At 38.0% G+C, this 27,920-nt stretch overlaps 1 protein-coding gene across 5 annotated transcripts in view; it reads right to left on the bottom strand.

The window, feature by feature from the left end:
- Tmem170b (transmembrane protein 170B) overlaps positions 1–26,301 on the bottom strand; it is a 60,713-nt gene extending 34,412 nt beyond the window's left edge. For 4 of the 5 annotated variants that reach the window (XM_046453479.2, XM_046453480.2, XM_046453482.2 and 1 more), the window contains exons 1-2: positions 25,645–26,301; positions 6,404–6,574 (exon numbers count right to left, since the gene is read on the bottom strand). In XM_046453479.2, the coding sequence (XP_046309435.1) occupies positions 6,404–6,574; positions 25,645–25,957 (484 nt within the window). In that variant the 5' untranslated portion in view covers positions 25,958–26,301. The remainder of the gene's footprint in view (positions 1–6,403; positions 6,575–25,644) is intronic. The other variant, XM_046453481.2, reaches the window with a different exon arrangement.
- Between the last annotated feature and the right edge of the window lie 1,619 nt (positions 26,302–27,920).

Below are 27,920 nucleotides of genomic sequence, written 5' to 3'. Positions count from 1 at the left end.
ATATAGGTAAATATATTTAGGACCTTCCAAAAAGAGATCCTCTTAAGACTACAAATAAAGAGCAAAAAATTATAAAGGTTTGACATCAAGGAAGACTAGAAAAATATCTGCTAAGTGTAAAACAAATGGATGATTAGAATTCAGAACAGATACACATGTATATCCATGTACATGCATTTAAGTATCAATGCAGTGCTTTCTGTAAACAAAAGCAAAATTGCTGCTCATCAGCTCGAGGATGCATAAACCATACCAAGTCCACACCAAGGACCTCACAATTTCAAAAGAAAAATATGAGGGGGGCTGAAGGGAACGGAGGAGGGATAGGAAAAGGAAGACAGTTTTAAATCCCAACATCGAGTATCTCTATCCATAAGACACTAATTAAAAAAAAAATAAAATAAATGAATTTCAGAAAGATCAGTAGAGTAGAGTGAGGGGAGCAGAGAGAGAGGCAACAGGGAAGTGCTGGGGAGCACTTTATATTCCATGCTCTCATAATTATGTCAAAATGAATCCTAATATTATATAAAACTAAAAATAATCAATAAAAATAAAATTAAAATAAAAAAAAATAAAAACACATAAGCTGACATAGAATCAGTTATACAAGAAAGAAAATAAAATAATAAACACTTCCCACCAGTGCAAACATACATACACGTATGTATGTATGTATGTATGTACGTATATGTTGGTTGAATATAATGCAGAAACTGAACCTGGGGGAAATACATCAAACTCAAAATAGGGATTAATTTTGAGAAGAGCACATGTTTGATAGTGTTAGTCAAAGAACTTTATCCATATTTTTTTAACATGGCAAATACAGTGACATATTATTTATATAACTAAAACATTTTAAAATTAATTTTAGTATCTAAATTGCCTTAACTTCCCTATAATTCCAAGAAATTTTCATGATAAAGGCCAAAGTATCATTCAATCATATTTTTCAAACAAAAATATTTATACAGTAAAAAAGTTTACTGAACTCTTGATTTTAAGTAGCAAGAAATACATTTACTTGTAACAGAGAATAAATACATTCCCTTGGATGTAGCTGTGGTTTATTCCTTTCCTGAGATTGGAGAGAATTTCGAGTATCAATGTGCCAGAGCTCCTCCATTTTTCTACTGGTGACCTCTGTTCCCAACACTTAATTCACAAACACTAACCTCATCAACACTCGCATACTTGACCCCTGAGCCACAAATGCAGTCAACGATTTCTTAGCAATCCATTCTTCACAGTGCCCTGGTGGGATGGGCATATTTGACCTCACCAGGCAATGTCAAATAACTTTCCTGAATTAGCTATACCAACTTAATCCCAGGTACTCCATATCAAGAATAGAAGGAGTTCATGTGTTGATACCTTAATCTTTTTCTCTTTTGTCAATCTGGTAGGTAAATGATGTTATCTTTATGATTATTTTACATTCCCCTGACAATTAATGTGATTAAGCTTTTCTTCATAAACTATTGGCCATGAGGATTTCTACTCCTATGAAACACCTGTCAAATATTTCATCCACTTTTCTACTGGGTTATTTTTTTCTGATTTAACTCATAGGTTTTTTTAATTGTTGTTAATAATACAGCTTGGATATTAATCTTTTTTACATTTATATATGTTAACAAATAGCTTTCCCCAACATACACTGTAGTTTTCCCTCTCTCTAAGGTGTCTTTGCTGGTCAATAGTCAGTTGAAAGAATACACATGGACTTCACTTTCTTGGTGAAACATGAGGCTAAATTCATATACAAAAATGAAAAAGACAGAAGTTAGACAGGGTGCTCAGAATAAATGATAGATGTCTGGAACTTCCACTGTGAACAATGGCAGAAAATTTAGAAATACATCCCCAAAGCATTAAGGGGCAAGACCAGACTGGCATAGTGGATATGAAGTAGAGAAAACAACAGAGCAAATTTGCTCTGCAGATGAGTAAAGGGTGTAAACCTAGGAAGGGAGGACAGTCATCGGTGGTGAAGAGTGTCAACAAAGAGCAGCACAAACTGCCGCAGGGGTATTCCACTGAAAAGCAATGGGATGTGCCCAGCATATTTCCTCACAGCAATAGAAAAGGGGGGGGGGCACAATTCATTTTAATAGTGTGCTGAATTTATCAATTCATAAAGTTAGATCAGGGGTGGGTATCCTGTAATCCACAGGCCAAATCTGAACAAACCTGTTTTTGTGCAGCATGAAAGCTGGGAATGGTTTTCACATATCTAGATGGATTAAAAAAAAATCTACAGAATATCTTGTGATATAGGAAAATTGTATAAAATTCAAATGTTGCTGTCTATACATAATGTTTTATTGGAATAGTTAACCCATTCTGACACTGAACCCTCTCTACAATCCAAGACAACATTCACAAGGCAAATGAGCCTAAACATGTCTCTTCTCTTCTCATGTAGTTTTCATCGTGAGTAGCAACTGGCTCACGCTGGCCTCAGCAAATAATCTGTGCAAAACTTTCATTTTTCCTTTTTTCTGTAAAATTTGGATAAAGTATGAATTGACTATTCCTTGAATATTTGGTAGAACTCACCTGCAAATCCTAATTAAATCTGGAGGGTCTTTACCACTTAAATTGTTAAAAAAAATAATCACTGTTCTAATCATATTTCCCATTTCTCCTTACAACAATCTTGACATTTCATATTTAGAAATATGTAGCTGTTCATAAAACTATTTTTATAATTCCTTATTTTATCTTTATTACTAAAAAGTTATTTCATCTATTATATCTATATTTTACACTTTCTTAGTATGCCAGCAGTCTATTCATTTATCTCTGTGATGTACCAGTTTTTTATTAACCTTTCATAAGCACAACTTACAAAACTTCATAAGACTAAACAATGTAGTTTTAAAAGATACCATGCACAATAGCCATAAAATCAAAAGTAACCATGAATTACCTTACTCCAAAATATGGAACCTTCCTATTAGAATAAAACATTTCAACTCTAATAAAACGCATGGAAGATATCAACAAATGAGAGATATTGCATGTTCTTGGGTAACATAATTTGATATGACAATTCCTCCAAAATTAACCTTCACATCCAATGAAGTCCTAATAAAATCACAGACATACGTTTTTAGATATTCAGTAGACATATTAAAAATTTATATGAAAGAATAACGGTCCTGAGTAGTTAACTTTGAAAAAGAAAAGTAACAAGAAAGGCCCTATCCTTGACAGATACTAATACATATGACAAAATTAGAGGCATAAAAAATGTAGCCCTGTTGCAATGACAGAGTTTGGAGACAGACCCTGCACATAGAGAACACAATGCACAGTGAAGGTGGCAATTCAAATCAATGAAGAAATGACAGACTTCCAGAGGATGGTAAGAACTGACTTACTATGTGAGAGGGAAAAAGGCACACCTAGAATCTAAATAACACCAAAGACAAGGTCACTCGAAATGGAGGGGAGGGGGACATGATTACGACCGCAATGCCAGATGCCACATCCATCCGTTTCCATATGCCTATGCTTCCTTTTGCTTTAAATGGCAGGGTAAACAGTGCTACAGGCACCACTGACTGACAAAGTCTAAAATATTTACTGCCTGGCCCTTTAAGAAAGTGTCTGCTGACTCCTGCTCTAGATGAATTAGAAACCTTAATACAAAAGGTGAAACTACAAAATTAACAGAAATAAATACATCAGGATATCTTTTGATCTTGTTATGAGCAAGAACTTCTGAAATAAGACCCTAAATTATAAAAGAGAATAACCTCTTTAAGCTGATTACAGGCCCTTCTACTCAATAAATGACACTGTGGGTAAAGGTAACAGATAAAAGAATGAGAAAGTTATCTGCAAAGTCCAAAATCAACAGGAAACCAATATCCCTGATCCAACTTAATAGGGAAATAAGAGCATCCAAAGAAAATCACAGAATTTTAAAAAGTACTGTGCATAAAAGGAAATCTAAATATATAAATAAGCATAAGAGATGCTGAACCGCATCAGTAATCTGAGAAATGCAAATTCAACCATCATTGAGATGTCTCTTTACACCTTTAGAATAGCTAAAATAAACAGCTAAAATTAGGCTCTATTTTGAAAGAAAGCCATTTTTTTTGTCAATTCCACATTAACTATCAATACTAACTAAAATGAAAAAGCTACTCTTTTGGAAATAAAATCTAAGAAGTAACAAGTGTTAACAGATATGGATTAAAACTCAGTATCTTATCGAATATAGATCTTCAGCACTTGCTTGCTGAACTGAATATACAGACTTGAGTAAGCTGGCACTCATGACATGAATTTAAGGAAAAAATACAACTAAATATTCATATTGACTAATTTTCTCAATTCAAGTATTTGCAAGTCCAAACATTAGCCAGAAGAAATCTGAATGTTTTATTGATAATGTGGGTGCAAATTTTTACTTCAAGTTCTATCAGACTTTCATACTTTTAATGATTTTAAAATATAACATTGCAGTTTCTAAAATCACTGGCTCATTTTATTCTTGACTAAATTGAAAGTGGGTTATATGTGCATACACATCATTAGAGACAAATGGGAGTGGAATTATATTCTTCACACTCTCTGAAGTTTGACAGTAGCACACATATGTGCATACTGCTTACAACTCCTGAGAAGCTGTTCCTCCTCCTCCTCCTCCTCCACTCATGGTTCCAGATACAACACAAGCCCTCATCAAAGGCATGGGTGGCCCCCATCATGTGTTTCTAAATACCTCCACAGGGACTAATAACAGATTTGGCTTTTTTGTCCTTTGTCTCAATTCTTACATCAACTCCTTCCTTTCCAACCCAAGCTGTTACTCTATCTCAGATCTTGAGCACAGGCTCACTAGTAATTCCTCTTGATTCTCCCTCCTTTAATTTTCCACCTTCTTCTTCCCTGCTTCTTCCTTCTTTTTCCCCCTCATTCTATCCACCCATATAACTAGTACTCTTTGGACATCTATCATGCTTTTAAAGTTGGGAGTATAGCAGTGATGAAGATGGACAAAGCCTCTGTCCTTCCAGAGTTTCTTCTTGGTTCTTTACATATACTCTATATTTAGCTATCAAACAAATTTTGAATTTTGAATTACTATGTCCCTTATCAGCCCCACTCAAAAATATCTACTTGTCTCCAATGGACAGCAGGATAAGGCTTCAAACTTTCCAGCTGGCCTTCTAAGGCCCTCTAGGTCCTGGCTCTATTCTCTCTTTCCAGCTGAATCTCCTACCACCCCATTATGCATGCCCTGTGCTTTGGCTCAAAGTTCCTGTTTGAAATCCTATGTATGGCAAAATAGGTGAGGCATCATGTGACAAAATTATAGCTAATGAGAAACAACAAAAGCAAAAACAAAAACTTAACACAGACAGAAAAATCAAATTTATTAAAATTCTTCATTTAGTATGAAGAAAGGATAAGAAAAGAGACTTCCTGCTAATTCCCAGGAGTATTTTGTGATTGCTTATCAGTGCCAGAGGATACTCACACACAAGGGAGCAGAGCTTTCCTCTCAAGGTCAGGAGGGCAACCACTTCAAAAGAAGTAAAGGAGGGAGGCCCTTAACTATAAAGATAAGGCCTTTCTCTTACTTCTGGGGCAAAAATCAACTGAAAGGAAGAAGCCTCTCATAAATACAAATCCAGCAGTAGCTATGAGCTGCCACAGACATCTGGAAGCAGGCCAGAAGGGAACGTGCTATAAGCCTCCGTTATCTATTAGCAGGGACAGAATCAACGGCAACACAGAGAAGCAGCCAGTCGCCAACAGAGACATACCAAGGAAACAACATGGCACTTCAGAGTCTGGATACATCCAGGTTCTGTCAACTAGCAGCTGCAGAAACCAGAACTAATTCTGAAGCCAAAGTTAGAGCTGGGGTCCAAGTTCAGTGTCAAGAGAAGCCCAGGAGGACAAAATTGGAATGCACAAGGTGGCCTCGCAGAACACTTGTAGTGGTCACTAGAGGGCACTCTGAAGTGGTTAATTTCTAGCTGGCTAGAGAAGATATGTCACAAAACTTTAGGTACTTCTAAAAAGAAAGGTAATTATATTTTGCAGCCACAGGCAGATACCACCAAAGACCCAGTGGCCATACTTTCACTATTTTTTATGACAATTATCATTTTCATATTTTTGTGCCTACCTTTCTTTTTTTCTAGATAATGAGAAGCTACAATAACTATAAGATAAATATTACCATTGAACTGCTTTGCCCAGTGCCAATTTTTCTGAGTATTTCTAATTCCCACAAAACCGTGTATAATGACTCTTCAAATAGTAAAGTACAACTATCTAGTAACACTTACAATGAGAATACTTACCCAAATGATAAGTTTATTATCAAAAAAAAAATATGCCCTAAAACAAAACAAAACCTACTTACTGGTAATCATTGCTCCAGTTACAGAAGCCAAAAACCCAATGCTGACAGCAATGACGGAGATGACTCTTCCCTGCCTGTGCCTCTGCAGCATCACAAACATCAACACTCCTGCAGCACCATGGACAAACAGAGAGGAGAAGAGAGCCCACAGGAAGATCCAGTACCACATCTCTGAAAGGAAAAGCAAAGGATTAACCATTCTGTTAACACATCTTAGAAAATTCACTTAACAGTGAGCACCCATGGTTTGGGGAAAGGTTGAATGAGATGATGGATGTGAAAAATTCCTAGCACAGCACCTGACATATAGTGGTACTAACTAAATCCTGATGATTACAAGCACGCTTTTCATTCTCTTTCCCCTGGTACCCTGTTGCGTTCCAATCAATCCACAAGTTTCCCATAAATATTGATGCTCTGTTCTTGTAGGTTCATCTCCCTGGTTATACTTGTGAGGTACAATTTTGGCCAGCAATGGATCCAAGCTGGGCCAATGATCCTCCTCCCTTGGAAATTCAAGATTGGGACAAACTGAGAGTCTCCTTGGTCCTTGAATAGCTGAAGCCAAATCAATTTCCTTATCATGCATTGAAGCCATGATAAAGGAAGAAAGAAAAACAGATCCTCCAAAGACAAGAGACAACCAAGTCCCTTATTCCAGTAATTTTTAAGTCCTGTCACATTACTATTTTAAAGCATAACACCCCAGTTTCTTTGTTTAAAAAATCCTTTGTTTTATTTAAACTGATTAAGAAAATTTTCTAATACTAATAACTGAAAAGAACTGATTTCAAAATGTTTCGCTGTCACCAGGAAGATCATCCTTGGTATATACACATTGTATAATGCAAAGGATCTCATCTACTCTTTGTGCTAAACATTCACTAGTAAGCGTAAAAGTCAATAAATAAAGAGCACAAAAATAAATTAGTTAAATCCATTTTATCCAAACCAATTATCATTCAAATACCAATATACAATGTTGGTGGGAATTTAAAATGGGTGCAACTGCTATGAAAAACAGTATGGCAGTTCCTCAAAAAAGTAAAAATAGAATTACCATATGATCCAGCAATCCCTCTTCTGGGTATATAGCCAAAAGGACTAAAAGTAGAATCTCCAGGAGATACTGGCACAACCATGCTCAAAGTGGCATTATTCACAATAGCCAAGTGCTAGAAGCAATCCAAGAGTCCATCAATGGATAAATGGATAAACAAAATGTGGCATATACATATAATGAAAAATTATTCAGTTTTTAAAGGTCACATGGTTCAACTTGGAAGAACCTTGAGGACATAATACTCAGAGAAATGCTCCAGTCACAAAAGGCCTAATACTGCACCATTCCACTTGCATGACTATCTAGAGTAGTCAAATTCACACAAACAGAAAATGCAGTGGTTGATGCCAGGAGCTGAGAGCAGGAGGAAGGGTGAGTTACTGGATCTAAGAGGTGCAGAGTTTCAGTTTTGAAAGATTAAAAAAAAATTCTGGAGATTGGTTGCAAAACAATGTAAATATACAAAATATTCACCTAACAACTATATATTAAAAAATGGTAGCTTTTATTTGGTGAAATAAAAAATATACTTGGTCTCTGACATGTTTGCTGGCACAGAGCTCCTAAAACCCTTGGAATTTCCTGACAAAGGTGCCTTTTGCTATTTATAAGTAGTTCTTTCATATTCTATTTGAGTTTACGCCAGTGAGGTGACTGAGGCACCCACACAGCCTCCTGAGGTACTGGTCACCAGGAGGACCATGAAATTATAAAAACTGGACCTTTTAGCAGTGTCCACCTCCAGGAAGGAGGGAGGAGGTCTGGAGGCTAAGCTCTACAAAATTCCTAAATTTGTTAAGTTTTGGGGTTGCTGAACACATGAAGGTGCTGTGAGGGTGGCATGCCCAGAAAGCACAGCAGCCCCATGACTCGCACTTCTCCACTCCCTGCCCCATGCACCTCTTTCATCTGGCTGTTCCCCAAGTTGTGTCCTTCATAATAAGTGAGTTTTAAAAAGTGTTCCCTTAAGTTCTGTGAGCCACTATAGCAAGTGATCAAGCTCCATGAGAAGGGCATGGGAATCCTATGTAAAGCAGGGTAGAAGGACTGGAAGTTCAGACTTGGAACTGGAAGTCTTGTGGGACTAAGACCCACATCAACCTGTGAGGGTGACCCTTACTTCACAAAGAAAGCCTCAGGATTACACTGAATTACAGGACACCCAGGAGGTATACTGACACACTGTAGTTATCACGGAAAAAACTGAACTCTGCTGAGAATATTTAGTTTCACTAGTTTTCCTGTTACTACTATTATTGGGAATTACCTGACAGATCAATGTAACTCTGTTGTGAACAGGGCCTCTAGAGATCTTCCCAGAGTGGAAAGCAAGTCCAAGGACCTACTTGTAAGTGGCAATCACATGAAACCTGTGACTAGTTAAAGTGAAGACAGCTGCAGGACCCCGAGGGTAGAGCAAGAGGGGTACCCATGAACCTCAGTGGGAGAAGAAACAACAGGACAGGAGGGGATACCACAGCCTCTCTGAATCTGTTGGCTTCACTGAACAATTTGTCTCTAGAATTTAATCAATTGAAGAATTTGCCCCTGTATATCTGTACTAAAACTTTCTAAAGCTAAACGTTAAAACATTATATCAGTTAACAGGAAAAGATTCTGACATATGCAGTAAAAGGTAATTGAAAGCATTATCTCCAAATGGATTGCACCATGTAAATTCAGCCAAATATGAGCCCTGAATAACTTGAGGACCTCCTCTCATGGTCTTGCACTTAACTTTACATTTGTTCCAATAGGACTCATGGCTTGGGTATATATGGCAAGAGGTGACATAAAATGGAACCTGGGATCATTATGGTAGTAGCCTCCAAACAACCTTAGAAATAGCTCTGCTCCCAATCTGCAACTGTCATCAGCCCCAATTACAAAGTCACTTACCAATTATCTTCTGTGCTTTTTAAAAATCTCTCAAAAATACAGTTATGAGAAATGAATTTCTCTAAATGTCTAAAAATATTGTATGAAAACAAATCAAAAATAGTAGATATTGGACAGTCCTACTTGTTATAAACAAATAGGTTTAACAACAACTTTCATAGATGAGATGGCAGATGGATGATATTATTTTATACAATCCTATTTAGCCAATTTGAAATACCTTTAAGAATGTTTACTGCAAATATATTGTTTTTTCATTATCATGATCAATTCTGCAATACTAGGGATTGAACCAAAGGGTGCTTCACCACTGAGCTATATCACTCGCTCTTTATTAGTTTTCAATTTGAAAGAGGGTCTTGCTAAGTTGCTGAGTATGGCTTCAAACTTGCAATGGTCCTGCAGGCATGCACCACTGTGCCCAGTTAATATATTATTTTTTAAAATTAGTTTTCACTCTATCTTTGACTCCATCAAAGGAGAAGATGCTTAACTAGACCAATGGTTGCTCCTGAGAATTATCTAAAATGCAACTAAACAATCTTTGGAGATGAAACCTAAACATTTATATTTTTATCAAATCTCTTAAATAGTCATAATATACAGTACTATGGAAAATCACTACCCCAGGTTCCGTAAGAGATACTTATTAAAATGTTCTAAAGTCATAAAAACAAAACCTATCTCAGACAATTAAATACTTTCTTTAATCCTCACAGAGTACCCAGTGTTTCTAATATGGTCATTAGTAGGCTGATAGCAAAAACTTAATATGTACTCAACATATTCTATGCATCAAGATGAAAACACCACACCTGTAAAAGACTACATTTGGGGTTTGTTCATAATTTCCTACCTTCTTATAGAAATCATATTATATTTTTAAATACTCTGTGTTTGAATTAGGTGATCAAGATTTTTCCATTCTAGATTTTATTAGAATCTCTGGTACATGATGCACTTATAATTTGGAAAGGTCCTCTAGATCACGGATTGGCAAAGTAAGTATGATCCGTGAGCCATATCTGACGGGCCACCTTTTTCTGTATTGTCTATGACCTCAGAATGATTTTTACATTTAGCAAAGTTTAAAAAATTAATACTATTTTGTGACAGGTGAAAATTATACAAAACTCCAATAATTACACAAAAATCCATAAAGTTCTATTGGGAACAAAACCTGCTGTGTTCAATGACTACATTCATTCCAGGATGGTAGAATCAAGTAGTTGGGACAGAGACCATATGGCCTGGCCTAGGAAGCCAAGAATTTTTGCTGTATTTACTAAAACCTTCTTTTTTTTTAATTTTTTATTGTTGGTTATTCAAAACATTACATAGTTCTTGATATATCATATTTCACCCTTTGATTCAAGTGGGTTAAAACCTTCTTTTATTTTTATTTTTTTGCAGTGCTAGGGATTGACCCAGGGTCTTGTATATGCCAGGCAAGTGCTCTACCATTGACTACTGAGTTAAATCCCCAACCCCCAAAATATTTTTCTTTTGCTATTTACTAAGAATAAAACACTAGTACTAAAAATAGAATATTTTACTCGTTTATAGAAAATGTTTACTGACTCTTGGTCTGGATGACTTAATAAATATCCTTAGAGGCTAGGCTTTCCTTCCCATCCCCATTGAAAATTAGTCACAGTACTTCTATATTTTATCAAGAGTTAGCATTTATTATTTAATCAACAATACTCTGATGGCTTATATTCTAATGCATCCAGTTTTTTAGAGCACAGCATATCACTGATATTATGGGATACAGAGTCCTCAGTGAGTGGGAAGGTCCAAGAAAGATCTCAAGAGGAGTCACTGTCACAGTAAATTTTTTAAAAAGTAAACAGAAATTAACCAACACCCCCTCTTCCAAAAAAAAGGTGATGCCTCGATACTACTCCCAGAAACTCTGGTTTAATTGGGTCTTGGATGCAGATTAGGCACTGGCATTTTTTTTAAGTTTCTCAGAGATTCTCATGCAAAGCCAGTTATGAGAAATCACTGGTCTTAAGACATGTCATCTGAATCATGCAGCTGTGTGTGCCTGCAAAAACTCTAGTGCGGACAAAGCCAAAACTGCAGAGAACAGGATTAGAAAGAATAGAGGTGTGCAGGAGCCAGAGCAACTGTGGGGTGGGGAGCACCCAAAGAATATAGACTTTACAGTGGAGGTTATGGGAAACCAAAAGAGATGATCTATAAATAAAAATATTTTACAATCAAATTTGCCATTTAAAATATTACTCAGGTAGATATTGGAAAGTGAGACTGGAAGAGATGAGAGATAGTAAGATTATGTCAAGAGTCCAAAGAGAAATTAAGGACTAGACTTTAGGCATCAACCTTTGGATTGAAAACAATTTGAGAAATAATCAGGAGGACTGCTGGCATATGCTGGATGACGGGCAAGGGAGAGGTCACATCTGGCCTTCCAGATTTCTGGTGAGAGCAGCTGGATAGATGATAATGCCAAGATTTACAAGCATAGAAAAGTATGTTTGGTCCATCTACAATACAATCCAAATGTTTGGGAGGAGGGAATAAAGAAACTAAAAGCAGGAAAATGTCAGTAGAAATCTGTGGATATTATCCACATATTCATGCCAGTGCCCAAATGAATAAATCTCAAGTTTGTAGTGTCTGCAAATTTTCCCTAAATGTATTATTTATTGTCAAATTTAAAAATCAATGATTATTAGAAGTTATTATATTTAAATTTTAATCAGAATTGAGGATACAGAAAGCTGCAAAGAACATCACTCCCACCTAGTGAGAAAGACATAACTCGCAGAATCATAACTCTTCCTCATCCCATCATGAGGATGCAAGACAACAAAGCAACACAGATTCAAAAGAGGGACATGTCCCCCCAAAGGAGAAAGGGGACATACACAACGTGCTACCTAAGCGCAGCACAGGAGTTGGAGGTGGTCACCATACAAGGGCGTAAGAAGAAATCAACCACAACTGTCATTTAAGACCAAATTGGCTAACGAGTCCACCTTAGTCCACCTTGAGTAACTGATACAAGGACATCCACACTTATTTCCCACTGGCCACTCATGGACACTCCCTGGAAAGACTGAGTGGTAGGCAGGAGACCCAGGAGACATATCTCTGGAAACAGAGGACAGTAAATCCTGTTACCCAGGGCACGGCAAAAACCCACTGTAGCTATGGTTTAGGGAAGGGTAGAAGAAAAACTTTCTGTCCTTAGGGGTGAAGTAGAAAACCACCCAGGACAGGCAGGTGACTGCTAAGGGAAGAAGGGGAAACTCCTGCCCAAGCCCCTTCACAAACACTAGGGGAAGTGTGGTCACCTAGGAAGGCAGGAAAGCTGGCAAGGCCCTACCTGGAGACTCCAGTACATAGAGCATGTCTAAGATTGAAACAAGACGAGGACAGCCCCCCAACAGTCTGATACAAGTAACAAGCAACAGCAGTCCACCACTGGGAAGGACAGTGTATGGGAGGCCCTTCTGTGGAGAGGAGTATACAGCTGGCGAGAAGCTGACAACAGAGCACTAGCACTGAAACTCACAACCCCGTGGCACCCGGCTCCCATCCTGAGCATAAGGCTCCTGAGCATAAGGCACCACCAGTAACCTCTAGAGAACCTGAAGCACACAGTGTACTGAAGGTAACCATAGCAACAGTGAAACTCAGACTCAGCTCAACTCCTGAGTAGGTTAAATCAACTCTTCATACTACTGGTCTAACAGAAGCCACCCATTTCCAGGAATAATATGTACCTCAGTCTCCAATGTTCTATATACTAAGTGCTATGTTCAACAACAAAGAATTATGGGAGGCATTAAAAAAAAAAAGGAAAAAGAGCCCACTATTGGAAGATAAAGCAATCAACAGAACTTGACTGAGACAGCCCAACTAGTAGAACCACTAAATAGGGACTTTAAAATAGCTAGCTACCATTGCTATGTTAAAGGCTCTAGGAGAATGGGGGAACACAGGAACAAATGGAGAATTTCAGCAGATGGAAACCAGGAAAGTGAAAAGAAAATGCTAGAAAAAGTTTAAAAAAAAAAAAGGTCAGAAATGAAGAATTCTTTTAACAGGTTCATCCAAAAACCTGAGATACAGGTAAGCAAAAAATCACTAACTTAAAGATAAACCAAAATAAATTACTAAAGTTAAAATAGAAGAGAAAAAAGGGAGGGGAAAAAGAGGAGGAAAGAATATCCAAGAGTTAGGGAAGAATCTGAAATGGTTTATCATTTATGTAACTGGAATCCCAGAAGAGAAAAAAAGAAAGAATGAGAAGAAGATACTTGCAGAGACAGTGTCTAAAAATTTTCCAAAAATAATGAGACACACCAAACCACATATCTAAGAGTCTCGGAGAATCCAAAGCAAGATAATTAGGCCCCTTCTCCCCCAAACATCCTGAACAAGTGCCTATACTAAACCTGAAAAACACTAACAGAACAAAAGTAAACCACATACATAAAACACATACCTTGACACATTAAAGTGAAATGACTGAAAAACCAAAGATAAAGGGGAAATACAGAGGGCACTCAGAGTTGAAAAGACATACTGCATACATCAGAATAAAGTTAAGGAAGCACATTTCTCAGTACAAAGTATCAATTTGGAAGATGTCATGGCTTAGATATTAGGTGTCCCCCAAAAGTTCATGTGTGAGATAATGCAAGAACATTCAGAGGTGAAATGACTAGGTTATGGAGTCTTAACCCAATCAGTGATTAATCCCGGTGGGAATTAACTGAGTGATAACTGAAGGGTGTGCCTTTGGGGTTTACATTTTGTATCTGCTGAGTGGAGTCTCACTGCTTCCTGACCGGCATTCTCCCACCATGATGTTTTGCCTCACCTTGAACCCCAAGGATTGGAGTTAGCTGTCTATGAACAGAGATCTCTGAAACAGTAAGCCCCAAATTAACTTTTCCTCCTTAAAAGTGTTCTTGTCAGGTCTTTCAGTCACAGCAGCGAAAAATCTAACTAAAATAGAAGAAAATAGTGACATCTTTAAAAATACTGAAAATAAAAAAAAAAGCAGTAAAGCCAGAAATTTACATCCAACAAAAGTATCTTAGAAAACTGAAGGTGAAATGAAGACTTCTTCAAAGAGGAAAAGCTGGGAGACTCAACTGCCAGCAGACCTGCATTATAAATCATACTAAAGAAAGTCTCTGGACAGCAGTGGAACCTAACTCTAGTAAAGAAGTGAACCTCAAAGGAGGTTAAATTAAGGGAAAATAAAAGGTATCTTTCTTATTTTTTATCACAAAAATTAAATTCTTACATTTGTCCACTTGAAACTACATTCAACATATAAGTTAAAGCTACTGTAGGCCCTAATAGCTATATAATTCTGCAGCTTGAGGGCAAAAACACTAGTTTTTAAAATCAACTGAGATACCTTCAAGAGCTGCTTTAACAGGTTGCCTCTTAAAACTCTTGACAAATACTGTTCATTACTCACTTAGGCTCAATTACCCCTTTGCTTACTAATTGTATAATTTCAAATTGTAAATTACAAAGCCACCATTGAATAGTAAAAGAGAGTTCTTACAAAAGCAGTTTCCTAATTTAAAACAATCACAATATCATTTTCTTTAAAGAAATCATGTTAAAGGTTTTTTTAAATAGCTTAAAATTATTTTACATGTAAGCCATAGCACAATATTCCTAAAATTTGTTCTTCCTCATAACTGATTAGTTTACTCAGTTTTTAAAAAGGATAAGAATTAAATGTGAAAATATAAATCTACTCTGAAGTTATAACAGAGTAATTACACAGTACTTTCATTATTATCATTACTTATATATCCTCAAGCTACTTAAATTATACATGGGGTTGAAAAAAAACCACATTTTTTGGAATCAGATACTGACCTAAAAAAATATGAACAATGAATAAAATGGTTCACAATTTCATGATATAATATTTCAAAGGATATATTCTGAATGCTAAAACAATGAACTTTTAATGACAATGAGTATAACTTTTAATGAATCTCTCAATATAACGCCCCAAATTAAATCTAAATATGGGACCAAATAAATGAATGGTAGATCAGAAAATAAAAGCACAATCAGGAAAACCTAGTGAGCAATACAAAGCAAGGTCCTAATAGGAACACCTTAAATGTTATTTTGAAACTAATCCTGAGGAAGCAATTATGCTGCACTGGCATTTAAAAAAAACAAAAACTAACTTTCAGAACTGGAAGGGATCATTAGATATTAAATCCAGAGGTTTCAAACCAAATTTAAGGCCTAATTAAATTCTAAGAGCCACTAAATGGTGTTCAGAAAACTAAAATTTTTATTGGTTCTACGGCTTACCCTACAAATAAGCATATTAAAGGTCTGAAAAAGGCCCTCTTAAAAAAGAAGTATCAAAAATTGGTTTGTTTAAGTCAGAAGAGGATATACAATCAATCAACAAATACATGAAAAAATGCTCACCAGCTCTAGCAATCAAAGAAATGCAAATTAAAACTACTCTAAGATACCAGCTCACTCCAATAAGAATGGCAGTCATTATGAAGTCAAACAACAATAAGTGCTGGCTAGGATGTGGGGAAAAAGGTACACTCATACATTGCTGGTGGGACTGCAAATTGGTGCAGCCAATTTGGAAAGCAGTAATGGAGATTCCTTGGAACCACCATTTGACCCAGCTATTCCCCTTCTCTGCCCAAAAGACCTAAAAAGAGCATACTACAGGGACACAGCCACATCAATGTTTATAGCAGCACAATTCACAATAGCTTGACTGTGGAACCAACCTAGATGCCCTTCGATTGATGAATGGATAAAAAAAATGTGGCATTTATACACAATGGAATATTACTCAGCACTAAAAAATAACAAGATCATGGCATTTGCAGGGAAATGGATGGCACTAGAGCAGACTATGCTAAGTGAAGTTAGCCAATCCCTAAAAAACAAATGCCGAATGTCTTCTCTGATATAAGGGGGGTGACTCAAAATGGGATAGAGAGGAAGAGCATGAGAAGAAGATTATCACTGAACAGGGAAGAGAGGTAGGAGGAAAAAGGAGAGAGAAGGGGAATTGCACGGAAGATGGAAGGAGACACTCATCGTTATACAGAATACATGTTTGATGTTGTGAGGAGGAAAAAAAAAGAAGTATGTTACATTAGATCAGGTAGAGAGATGTGATGGGAGGGGAGGGGAGAGGAAAGGGGGATAGGAAGGGCAGCAGAATAAAATAGACATTATTATTGCTGTATGTATATAGGTGACTGCATGACCAATGTGATTCTGCAACCTGTACAATCAGAAAAATGAGAAATTATATCCCATTTGATTCAAATGTATGAATTGTCAAGATCATTGTACTGTCATGTGTAATAAAAAAAAAAAAGAATGAAATCTTGTGGTTTGCAGAAAATGGATGAAATTGGAGGATATTATATTAAATAAAATAAGCCAGATATAGAATGCTAAAAAAAGAAGTATCAAAAATTAAAGAAATAAACTTATATGCAAATGAATAAATTATTTCCTGAACTTATTACTGAGATTTCTAACCTTTTTTTTTTAATTCCTTAAGAAAAGGAACTTCTAGTTTCCCCTAGTATCAATGTGGAAATTAGGGGCATCAGATGGTATTGCAGATGAAGAAGTTGGGCCTGGGAAATAGGTGGTTTGTCTAAAGTAAAAAAGCAAGCTAGCAGCAGTCAAGGACAAACTGTTTATGGACTCATATTCCTTTACTTCTCTAGACTATTGGCAGACAAAAATCTATCAGACCCTCTGTTACCAAAGAGGGGGAAATTCCAAGAACTACTACCTTATGTAAGTATTTACACAAATATTTTTAACATTCAATTCTTCCATATACTTCAAATTTAATAAAACTAAATCAGTTAGAATTTTAAAATACTATCATACAATGGGATAATTTTCTATGGCTAATAGTTCATAAATGAAGAAAATGTTTTTAAAAGATAAAGTGTGACATGATCCTTTAATGTTAAAAGATAGTCATTTTTTAAAAAACTATATTGTCATACCCTTTTGGAAATAAATGGGGCACTTAACATTGAAATTTTAATGTCTTTAGCCATACTAAATATTCCACATTATGTTTATTATATATAAAACATAGCTACAAATTGATCACCAAAAATTTCTAATTTTTTTTAAAATCAGATATTCCAAATCCCTGTGCACTCTATATAAAAATCATCTAAGAACTGATCTAAAATGCAGCTTCCTAGGCCCTGTTCTCAGATTTTATTTTAATTCCATAAACAGGACAGGGGACCTGGAGCTGTATAACCAGTCCAGGCTATTCTGATGTGTGGCAAGGCGTAGAAGCCAAGACAGATTAAAAGTAATTCACCACAGGGGATAGAGAAGAGAACGTTATTGTGTAATGAAAATCCAATTTCACATTACTATGAACTTCTTTGCAAGACACAGGCATCCAAGAGCAGCATACGATAACTTTAGACCTAATGAAATCCTGGCAGCACATACTCACTAGTGATCCATTCCACAAACAGTTCGTCTCTCCAATCTCTATCACCCCACACAAAGGTACCTTTTCCACTCTCTGTCTCTTCTTTTGTTATCATCAAAATCCCACTGCCTGGGTCTTCCTGAATTCAACAAGCCATGAAAGTTAGGAGAGCTTCTTCTAGACCACGAACAACTATGGGCAATGATTGGTATTTTCGTCTTTGTTCATCAGCGTTTACCACAAAGACTGGCACAGGACTCATAATAAAGAAATAACAAGGACTGCTAGGTTCAGTGGTGCACACCTGTAATCCCAGCAGCTCAGGAGGCCGAGGCAGGAGGACTGCAAGTTCAGACAGCCTCAGCAATTTAGTGAGACCCTGTCTCAAAATAAAAAATAAAAAAACAGACTGGGGATGTGGCTCAATGGTTAAGTCCCCTAGGTTCAATCCCTGGTATCAAAAAAGATATAACAAAGATTAACCCTTCAAAGTGCTAGAAACTGCTATTTTATATAATAATTCTAACAATCAAACAGCTTTTTCTCTGTCACCTTCTGTTCCTGTTTTTCTTGCGGATCCTTCATCCCCTCACCCTCTTCTCTGTTGTCTCTGGTCTTCCCCTACAGGCCTCGTTTCTTTTTCCCACACCTGCCCTGTAAGACTGTTAAGACCAGCTTCCAGCAGCCCCCAGGGATCCCCACCACAGCCCCCTGTGGTTCTGGAGCTGGTCTTCGGAACCAACCGGATCCACTGTGAGACGGGGAGAACACTTTCAAGATTAGGTTACAGAAGACTGTGGCTTCGGCTTCTATATTGCTTTCCCTCACTTTCTCTCCAGTCTTTTGCTCCAGGAAAATCCGTGTTGTGAGCAGACCTGTGGAGTGGCCCTCCATCTCCAGCCAAGTGCCACACAAACATGGCTAGAAGCTGGCCGTCCAGCCCACGCCAGTCTGCAGAGCACACTGCAGGACTGGACCCTGTAAGAGCCCAGCCAGAAGAGCATTTCTGAACATCAGATACTGGGAGAACTGGAAGTAATAATGGTGCCTACCTCATGGGATTATTATTGAGGATCAAATAAAATACACATAAGGTTTCTTGAAACAATGTCCAGCACACTGAAAAGAGTTAGAGAAATGTTAACTACAAAAAGTAGAATTTCTAAAAAAAAATATATATATACGTATCACTTATAGTACTTATAGTACTCTTCTTCCTTAGTACTGAAATCCTGCGTATGAATTGCTTTATATGCTAATTATTTACAACCATGGTGAATTATGAAAAAATTTTTTAAAATTTAAAAATATTTTTAAGTTGTAGATGGATACAATCTTTATTTATTTTTATGTGGTGCTGAGGATCGAACCCAATGCCTCATGTGTGTGAGGCAGAAGCTCCACCACTGAGCTAGATATAGATAGCCTCAGTCCCCCCAAAAATAGAAAATTAATGTGCAAATACATGGGACAGAATAAGAGATGAAGGGCAATAATGGAATATGTTGATAAGCCATATTAATTGATATAGCAATCTACATTCCTCAAAACCTTTCTCATTTTTTCAAGTCCTAGTTCAGTACATATACGTATGCTCCCAGATTACATTCTAAGATTTAGATTACCATATAGGCAACTGGATTCCATGAAAACTATGATTCTTCCTTCTTGCATAAAGTCTGTAAAAAGTCTCTTTTTCTTTCAAGGCTTAATCAACTTAGCTCACGGTCACTAGATGGAATTTGATAGTCTAATGAGACCTCTTCCAAATGTGCTGCCACAGCCATTGTACAGTCTATGATTAATTTTTATTGCTAAATACTGGGTCATTAAAATACATAATTAACCTATCACATCTTATATAATCATATACATGAGATAAGATAATAAATTATACGGTCACTGTAATTATTTGAAGTGAGATACATGGGAAATGCTTTATGTAGTACCTGACACATAATGAGTGTTGAATAAATATAGCCATGATTAGAACTATTCATCCGATACTATGTAAATCCAAAGCCACACTCTCTGGGCTCTCTTCTTAATACACAGCCATTTTTAATTCCAATTTCCTCTCCTGGTTCCAATTCCTCCACCTTCTTCTATTTTAAGTTTCCTTTCTATAGGAAAATACCTCTAGTAACTCTGACTCCTCTTTATGATTATCTTACTTTCTTGGACCTTCCTTTTAATCACTAAACAAACATAAATAAATCTTTGAGAGTTAACTACTAAAGAATCAAAATTAGAGCTTAAGTACTTGCAGGATTAATCTAGAAACTGCATTAGGTTAAGAAATGTCATGTGGACCTTGAACTTCATATTGCCAAAGGATATGAATTTATACATGATTCAAAAATAATGGATGGCAACCAAGAAAGTAAAAACCTGATGATAATTCGTATTTTTTAAACTACAGCATCTTCCTTCAAATATACAGGTGAGCACTGTAAAAAGTTAAATGCAATAAAGAATTATCAAGTGCAATAAACGTTTATCAAGTGGCTTTTTACCACAAAAAGTAAGGAATTTTTCACAAAAAATTAAAAATTAAATTTCAGAAAAAGTAAATTCTGGTATCTAGCACAATGAGAAGCAACACATGTAATTAAGGCTACATTTACAAAACATCAGTAGACAACTGAAATAACTCTGTCTACATAAACTGACCTCTAAAAGAGGATTTGGGAGGAGGAAATTAACCAAATAGATGGAACACAGGGTGACAGAGAAGACTGCTTGGCAGCACTACTACAGGAACGCACCAGCTACACCGCTATGTGTGAACTATTCCAAATATGTGTGGTAGGTACCAACTTTCTCCCCCTTTCTACTGACACTGAATATTAATACTAAAATGCCTTAGCAATTGTAAACTCCAGAAGGGAATGATTACATTTATGAAGATCCTATAAAATAAGCCAGCACACACATGCATATATATATACATATACATATATATATATATATATATATATATATATATATATATATATATAGTCCCAAATGCTAATGACTTATGATTTTTCAACTTAATGATGATACAAAAGTATACGCATACACACAGTTTTCCACTGTCAATAATAAACTATATGAGATAGTCAGCACTTTTTTTATAAAACAGATTTTCTGTTAGATGGTTTTGCACAACTGTAGGCTAATGGAAGTGTTCTGAGCACATTTAAGGTAGGCTGGGCTACACTATGGTGTTTGATAGATGTATTAAATGCATTTTCAATGTACAATGGGAAGTTGAGGAGCATCTGTGCATACATCTTACATCTACATACCTAAACAAATGTAGACATATATACCACCCCCTTTACCCTTCATTGCAGTCTGAATATAGTTTAAGAAATAGAAGACTAACTTGGCAGAATTTCTAAAACTAGATATATAATTTAGATCACTAACTTTTACAAAGGTAGTGGCATTTTCCAAATGTCATTTGTAAATAAACTAACACACACATACAAATGTAATAAATTTTAGGAAGCATTATTTTTCAAAATCTTACTTCTTCCAGCATTCTCTATTTAGTGGAAAAATTATGGTGGCCCTCCTTATTCAAAGTTTCATCTTCTGCAGTTTGTTACCTGAGGTCAAACGCAATTCAAAAATATCAAATGGAAATGCCAGAAATTAACAATTCCTAAGCTTAAATTGGTCCCTGTTCTGAGTAGCATGATGATACCTTGTGTTGTCCTGCTCCTTCACACCCAGGACAAAGTCATGCCTCTGTCCAGTGTATTCACACTACATCTTGGTTATTAGATCAACTGTCACGGTACTGTAGTGCTTGAGCTCAAGTAACCCTTATTTTACTTAATAATGGTCCAAAAGCTCAACAGTAGTGATGTTACTGGCAATTTTATTACAGTATATTATTACAATTGTCCTATTTTATTATTAGTTATTATTTTTAATCTCTTACTGTGCCTAACTTAATTTATAAGAGATTAACTTATAAATTAAACTTGATCATAAATATGTATGTGTAGGAAACAGGTTACCTTGTTCCTGTATCCCATGTATAATTTGGTACTATCTGTGGTTTCAGGTATCCATTGGGGTCTTGGAATGTATCCCCTCAGAATAAAGGGGATACATTTACACATTCTAGTTCCATTTACACATTCTCCAGCTCACTGAGGCAAATAGCTTACCAAGCTAATTTTAAGCACTGCAAGATTCACAATTTCTCATACCTGTTTGAGTGAAGATGTATGGCACAGAACTAAGAGTCAGGAGACCCTGGGTCTAGTCCTATCTTTGCCATTAAAAAACGGAAGGATTGATACTGCAGTATTTCTAAAATGAAATAGTTCTAGCTCTAACGTTTTAGGATGCTTCTAGTTCTCATTATTTTTTAAATTCATTTTTATCAAAGTAATCCATATGCAAAGCTACTTTCTAAAGGTCAGTCTCTAAGATTAAAAGGTTAATATATTTGCCGCTTTGCCTATAAGATACAAAGAGATGAATCTCACATCTGTTATGTGTATATATTCTTTAAAAAGACATGAATGCACATTTCCCTTTTATATTGGCATTTAATTAACCAGAATACCTATTACCAGATTTATGAAATTCCTTCAGTCATTTCTTAAACACAAGTTAGTCTGGATCTATATTATGCTCCTTTCTATTATCTGTTTCATTTCCAAATTTATTATGATGATAAAAATGTTCTCTGACATGACAGTATGCACTGTAAGTTGAAAGAAAAGTAATGACTTTTTCACTTAATAAGTGAAAACCTTTTTCACTAATAGCTATAAAATAGAAGCAAGTTACTCTTTGCTTCAATGTCTGATAATAATTCCTTTAAAGATTATTGAAAAGATTAAATAAAATACATGAAATCATGGTACCTAGCACAACACAATAACTGTATTCAACTAGCATGTGCGTGTTTTAGAGATACATGTGACAATTCTCTGTAATAAACATCTCATATTCATTCCTGCATACTCAGGAGATGCAGCTGAAAAACAATGCCACAAAGAATGTTTAAATTATGTAAGCAGGCAGTAATATTTTTAAAAATTCCACTCAATAAACAGGTATTTAGCATTTGCGATAAGCTAGAATTTAAGAACTCAAAGACAAGTAAGACAACAGCCCTACTCTCCAAAGCTCATAGTCTAGAAAGAATAGAAATTATAGTGTAATTAAAATATATAATAAAAAATATATACAAGGAGCAGAAGTAGCAAGATGAAGCAAGAAATTAATTCTGCCTGAAGGAGTAACGAGGAAGTAGCTAAATAAAGTAGCATAGTAGAAGGAAAAGGAGGAGTTGCGGAGGCACTGTCTTGGGTCTAACGTTTAGCTCACCATTTACTAGCTATATGATCTGGGCAGCTTAATTTACCCGTGTTTCCTTGCAAATATACTTCACAGAGTTATTCTTAAGATTAGAAATAATATACATAAACATACTCTAATATATTGTAATGTAAGTGTAAAAGTACCTAGTATATAGCAGGCAATCAGTAAACTGTAATTGTCTTGTTTTAGAAAGAGTGGTGTTTGCTTGCTTGTTTTTAACAGACTGGGTTGAAATGGCACTGTAGGTAGAATCTCTTGACTAATGGTCAAATTACACAAGCTATCACTAAGGTCATGAGGAAGCACATCCATTGGCCACTTTCTGTAAGCAATGTGTGGCTCCTATCATGTGGGGTTCTACACTTGCTAGTAAAGCATGTTTCTTTCTGCACTTTCACCCTGACCACACAGAATGTGGCATATTCAAACCTTAGTTATTTCCTACTAAAGGTTACCTTGTTCCTCTAACCCACATCTCAGTCTTGGTGTTGATTGTTCAGCGTGTCCTTTATAAAAGGACATGCTCATGACCGATGAGCAAATGGTAATTATTAAGATCATACTGGGAGATAACTAAAGCTAACCCTGCTTTGATAACTATTAAGAACCTAATGGTCTCGATGTGTGGAATTGAAATCAATTTAGGATGAAAATCTTCTACATTTTAAAATACTGTTGAATCTGGCCACGAGGTAAGTTACATTTACATGCTTCCAAAACTAACTTTCTCTAAATACCCTATGATGAGCTAAGCTAGTCATTAATATATACAAATACACATTTTTGTTAAGTCCTTACTTATTTCAGTCTAATAAACATAACTGATACTTTTGAAGTATGAAATTGTGCATAAATACAAGGAAAGCCATAAGTAAGATAATGCTGTCTACTTCTAAATCATGAAATTGTCTTTATGTCAATTTAATTTTTCAGAAGTATAAAAACATGTTCCACCAGGGGCCATGGCCCACAACTGTAATCCCAGCTGCTCAGGAGGCTGAGGCAGGAGGATCACAAGTTCAAGGCCAGCCTCAGCAACTAAGCAAGGACATAAGCAACTTAGCTTGACCCTGTCTCAAAATTTAAAAAAATAAATAAATAAAATAAAAGAGCTGAGGATGTGGCTCAGTGGTTAAATGCCCCTGATTCAATTCCCAGTACCAAAAAACTAAACAAAACAAAAAACATGTTCTTGACCTGCAGCCACCAAGTAAAGGCTGTGCTCAAAGTTAAACTACACCTTAAAAGTGAGGATAATGAATAAACCAGAACCTTCCTTAATTGTGTAGTTTCCACATCCAAGGAAATTATTGCCCTTAAAGTTGTCCTTGTGGTATATAAGCCCATTAAATTTTATCTGTGAATATGTGAATTTTTTATATAGAAACCTATGTACATTTGTATGTTTTAAAAGTATACAAATGCATAGATACTTATCTGTAATATACATTATTAACCAATTTGACATTATGTATTTTGAAACATTAATGTTCATTTGAAATTAACAGTGTTACACATATTCAAGAATTAAATCCTGAATATGGTCTTAAGTTTTCTCTCCTCTGCATAGCGGCTCCTGAGGACTCACCATATTGCAAATGAATCTATTTTTTAAAATTCGTAACTCAAAAGTACTTCCACGTTAACAAAACCAGAAGTTTCTTCACAGAGCAAACCCACACATTAGATAAAAATAATTATCTGTATTATGTCTATTCTAATAAATGTAAATTGATGTTAAAATTTAGCGAAGTCCAATTCCTGATAATACTGACGAATGAAGGGAAATATACAAAATTATCAAATGTGACAGAAGCAGCAGCTTGAAGCTGGTGGGAGAGAAACAGACAAAAGGAAATGAGAGGGAGAGAGGACAGATAAAGCTAAAATGCTTAAAAGCACTAGACCTTGGCCCAGCCCCTGACCCACTATAATCTACTTAGTCATCTCTATCGCTTAAAAAAAAAAAAAAATTGAAAATAACGGTGGAAGCAAATGGATCATTGTGAGTAGGGAATTTATGTCCTGCATTAGGTTTGAGATTTGCCAGAAAAAGAGCCACACCAGAAAAAGATCTAAACAGCAAGAAGCTAGGTGTGCGTGCATGTGTGCATGAAAGGGGGAGGGTGAAGACATAAAAGCTAACTGTGCTCAAGTCTCAGCACTAACGCTACTCCGAGCGTACTACACCGGCTGGGCAGCCTCCGGGAGCCGGGGGTCGCGGATGCACCCCGACGCTTCAGCAAACGGTGTAGGGCGCCGGCGCCCCTGAAACCCGCACACAGCGGATCCCATTAACACCTTCCTCGCCGGGACCCGGGCCGCTGGCTCCGAGAGGGGCGCGCACGGAGGTGGGGCGGCAGGAGCGCTCCCCCGCCCTCCGCGGACCGGAGGCAGCAGGCGAGGGGCGGCACCGCCTCCCGTCCCCAGCCCGGGCGCATCAATTACCCGTGAGGTTCCTCAGCACCGTCCCGTGGGCCCAGAGGCTCAGGACCTGCTGCACCGACAGGTTGATCATGGAGTGGTCGCCCCCCTCCGCCTTCATCTTCCCCGGGGGGCGCCCGCCGCCCTCTCCTGGGGCGCCGGGCGGCGGCGGCTGCGAGGCTCGGGGGGCGGCGGCGGGTGCGCGGCTCCTCCAGGCCGCCGCCGCCGGCGGAGGCTGCGGGGCGCCGGGCTGGGCGCTGCTGCTGCCGCCAACGAGCCTCTGGGGGGGGCCGCTCAGCGTGTCTCCCAGGCAGCCCCCTCCCCGCCGGGGAGACATTGAGGACAGCGGACCGGGGAGGGGAGGGGGCCGGGCGCTGTCCCCGCGCGGCCCCCGAGCGAGCACTCGGGGCGGAGGAGGCCGCCGCCGCTCCCTCTCAGGGGCAGCGCCGCGCCGCGGGGGCCCGACACGCGACGAGGCCGAGGTCACACCAGCAGGCCCGGGGTGATGGGCAGCCAGCAGGTGCAGCCCCCGACGGGGCCCAGCTCATCGCCGCGGGAGGACGAGGAGATGCGGGGCAGGGAGGAGGATGTGGCGGCGGCCGCGGCGGCACCTGCCGCCCGCCCGCACGCCCTCGGGTCGCCGACACTCGAGGAACCGCCCCCTCCACCCGTGGCCGCCGGCGGGGCTCTCGTGCGCGCGCGTCTGCTCATCCCGGCCCCTCCTCCCCCGCCCTCCCTGGAGCGGCTGCGCATGCTCATTGCGCCCGCTCCCCGCGACCCGCCGTCCTGAGACAGCCGGCGGGTCCCAAAGCCCTCCTACTCTCTCTCCCCTCGCGCTCGAGCTCGCGTGGCTGACAGCGCCCAGCGTCCGCCCGCAGTGGGGCGGAGGGAAGCGCGGCCTACGTCACTGGCGCCACCGCCGGGCCTCGCTGCCGATTGGGTGCTCCAAGGGAACCGCCTCCACGCCCCTCGCCCCCGGTCCCAGGGCGCGCGCCCTGGGAGAGCTGGAGCTTTTGCGCTGGGCTGGGCTGTGCACGCTGGGTGTAGGGCAGCTCAGGCGCGTCCTGAGGGCTGCTAAACTTGTTGAGATGATGCTGTGACAGTTCACGAACTGTCACCTTCGAATGAAAGGTGTTTGGATGCAACTTTTTTTAAAGGTGTAAATATCTCAGCATTTAGATTTCTTAATTTGAGGGGGTTTTTCCTGTGAGTTCTGCGACATGGGAAAGTCTCTTACTGGCAGAATACATGGGAAAGCCACTAAGAAATGGATCCGCTTGGTCATTCAGCCGCCTTTCTACCTGCAGCGAGAACTTGGGCCTCCCCAGGTACTGAGATCAGTAATCACCTATTGATGCGAGGCTCAGCAGGTGTCCTAATCCTCAAGGCCTTCAGGGGCTCTAACTCAGGGTAATAGTCTTTCTATACAAAGTGTAAGTCTCTGTTATTTTTCCCTCAGCACTTAAACTAGATCTCTCTCCCCACCCAGGTTTGCTCTTTCTTCATGTCCAGGTTAGCCCAAGGAGCACCTTCTGTTCAGCTACACAAGTTGAACTCCTCCTTGAAGTTTGAAACCTTTTAAAAATTAAGATTTGGCAATAACATAAATATGCACTAGACCACCCCTGCTCCAACTCCATCTTTTTTCAAGTCCCTCTGACATCTGGTGAGAAAATTTACAAAAGCAGTGAAGAAATACATACTGTAGCAAAGTCAAGGATATTTGGCAAAGCACTAAAGGATTGAGTGGCCTGTCAACTGCTGCTCTTGGTGATTACTTTAAAAATAATAATGACATACACACATTCTTATTTATTTATATGTATTGTCTTTTTGATCTCACAACAGGAAAAGAAAATTTTGAGATCATTAATAAGAATTGAACCAAAACTCATAATAGAGTTTGCCTTACTCCTAGAATTTAGAACTAATTAGGTCTGTTACTTTAGGACTATGGAATATCATATATAAAAAGGCCTTAACGGTTTTCTAGTTATTTTTAGTTTACACACAGAAAAAAAAAAAGAATTAATTAACTTGATAGAGGTGACACTGTTTTAGAACTCAGTGTCTGAATTCCCAGTCCATTTTTCTTTGTAGCAACCACACTACCTGTCAACTCAATATTAAATCCCTAACATTAAAGTTCTGAATGGGCACGTGGAAATTACTTAATGGTACCACTGCAGGATTTTACTCACATGAAGGGCTCTTAGCAGAATCTGAACAGGAGCTCATGAAACTCATATCAGAAAGTTAGTGAGCCAGTGTGGTCTTTGGGTGTTCTAAGATTACATAAT

Source organism: Marmota monax, unplaced genomic scaffold, assembly GCF_021218885.2.
Source record: "Marmota monax isolate L192 unplaced genomic scaffold, Marmota_monax_Labrador192_F-V1.1 WCK01_AAM20220418_F8-fsc00029, whole genome shotgun sequence".
Taxonomy (NCBI): Eukaryota; Metazoa; Chordata; class Mammalia; order Rodentia; family Sciuridae; genus Marmota; species Marmota monax.
This window is presented reverse-complemented; position numbering and strand designations above follow the sequence as displayed.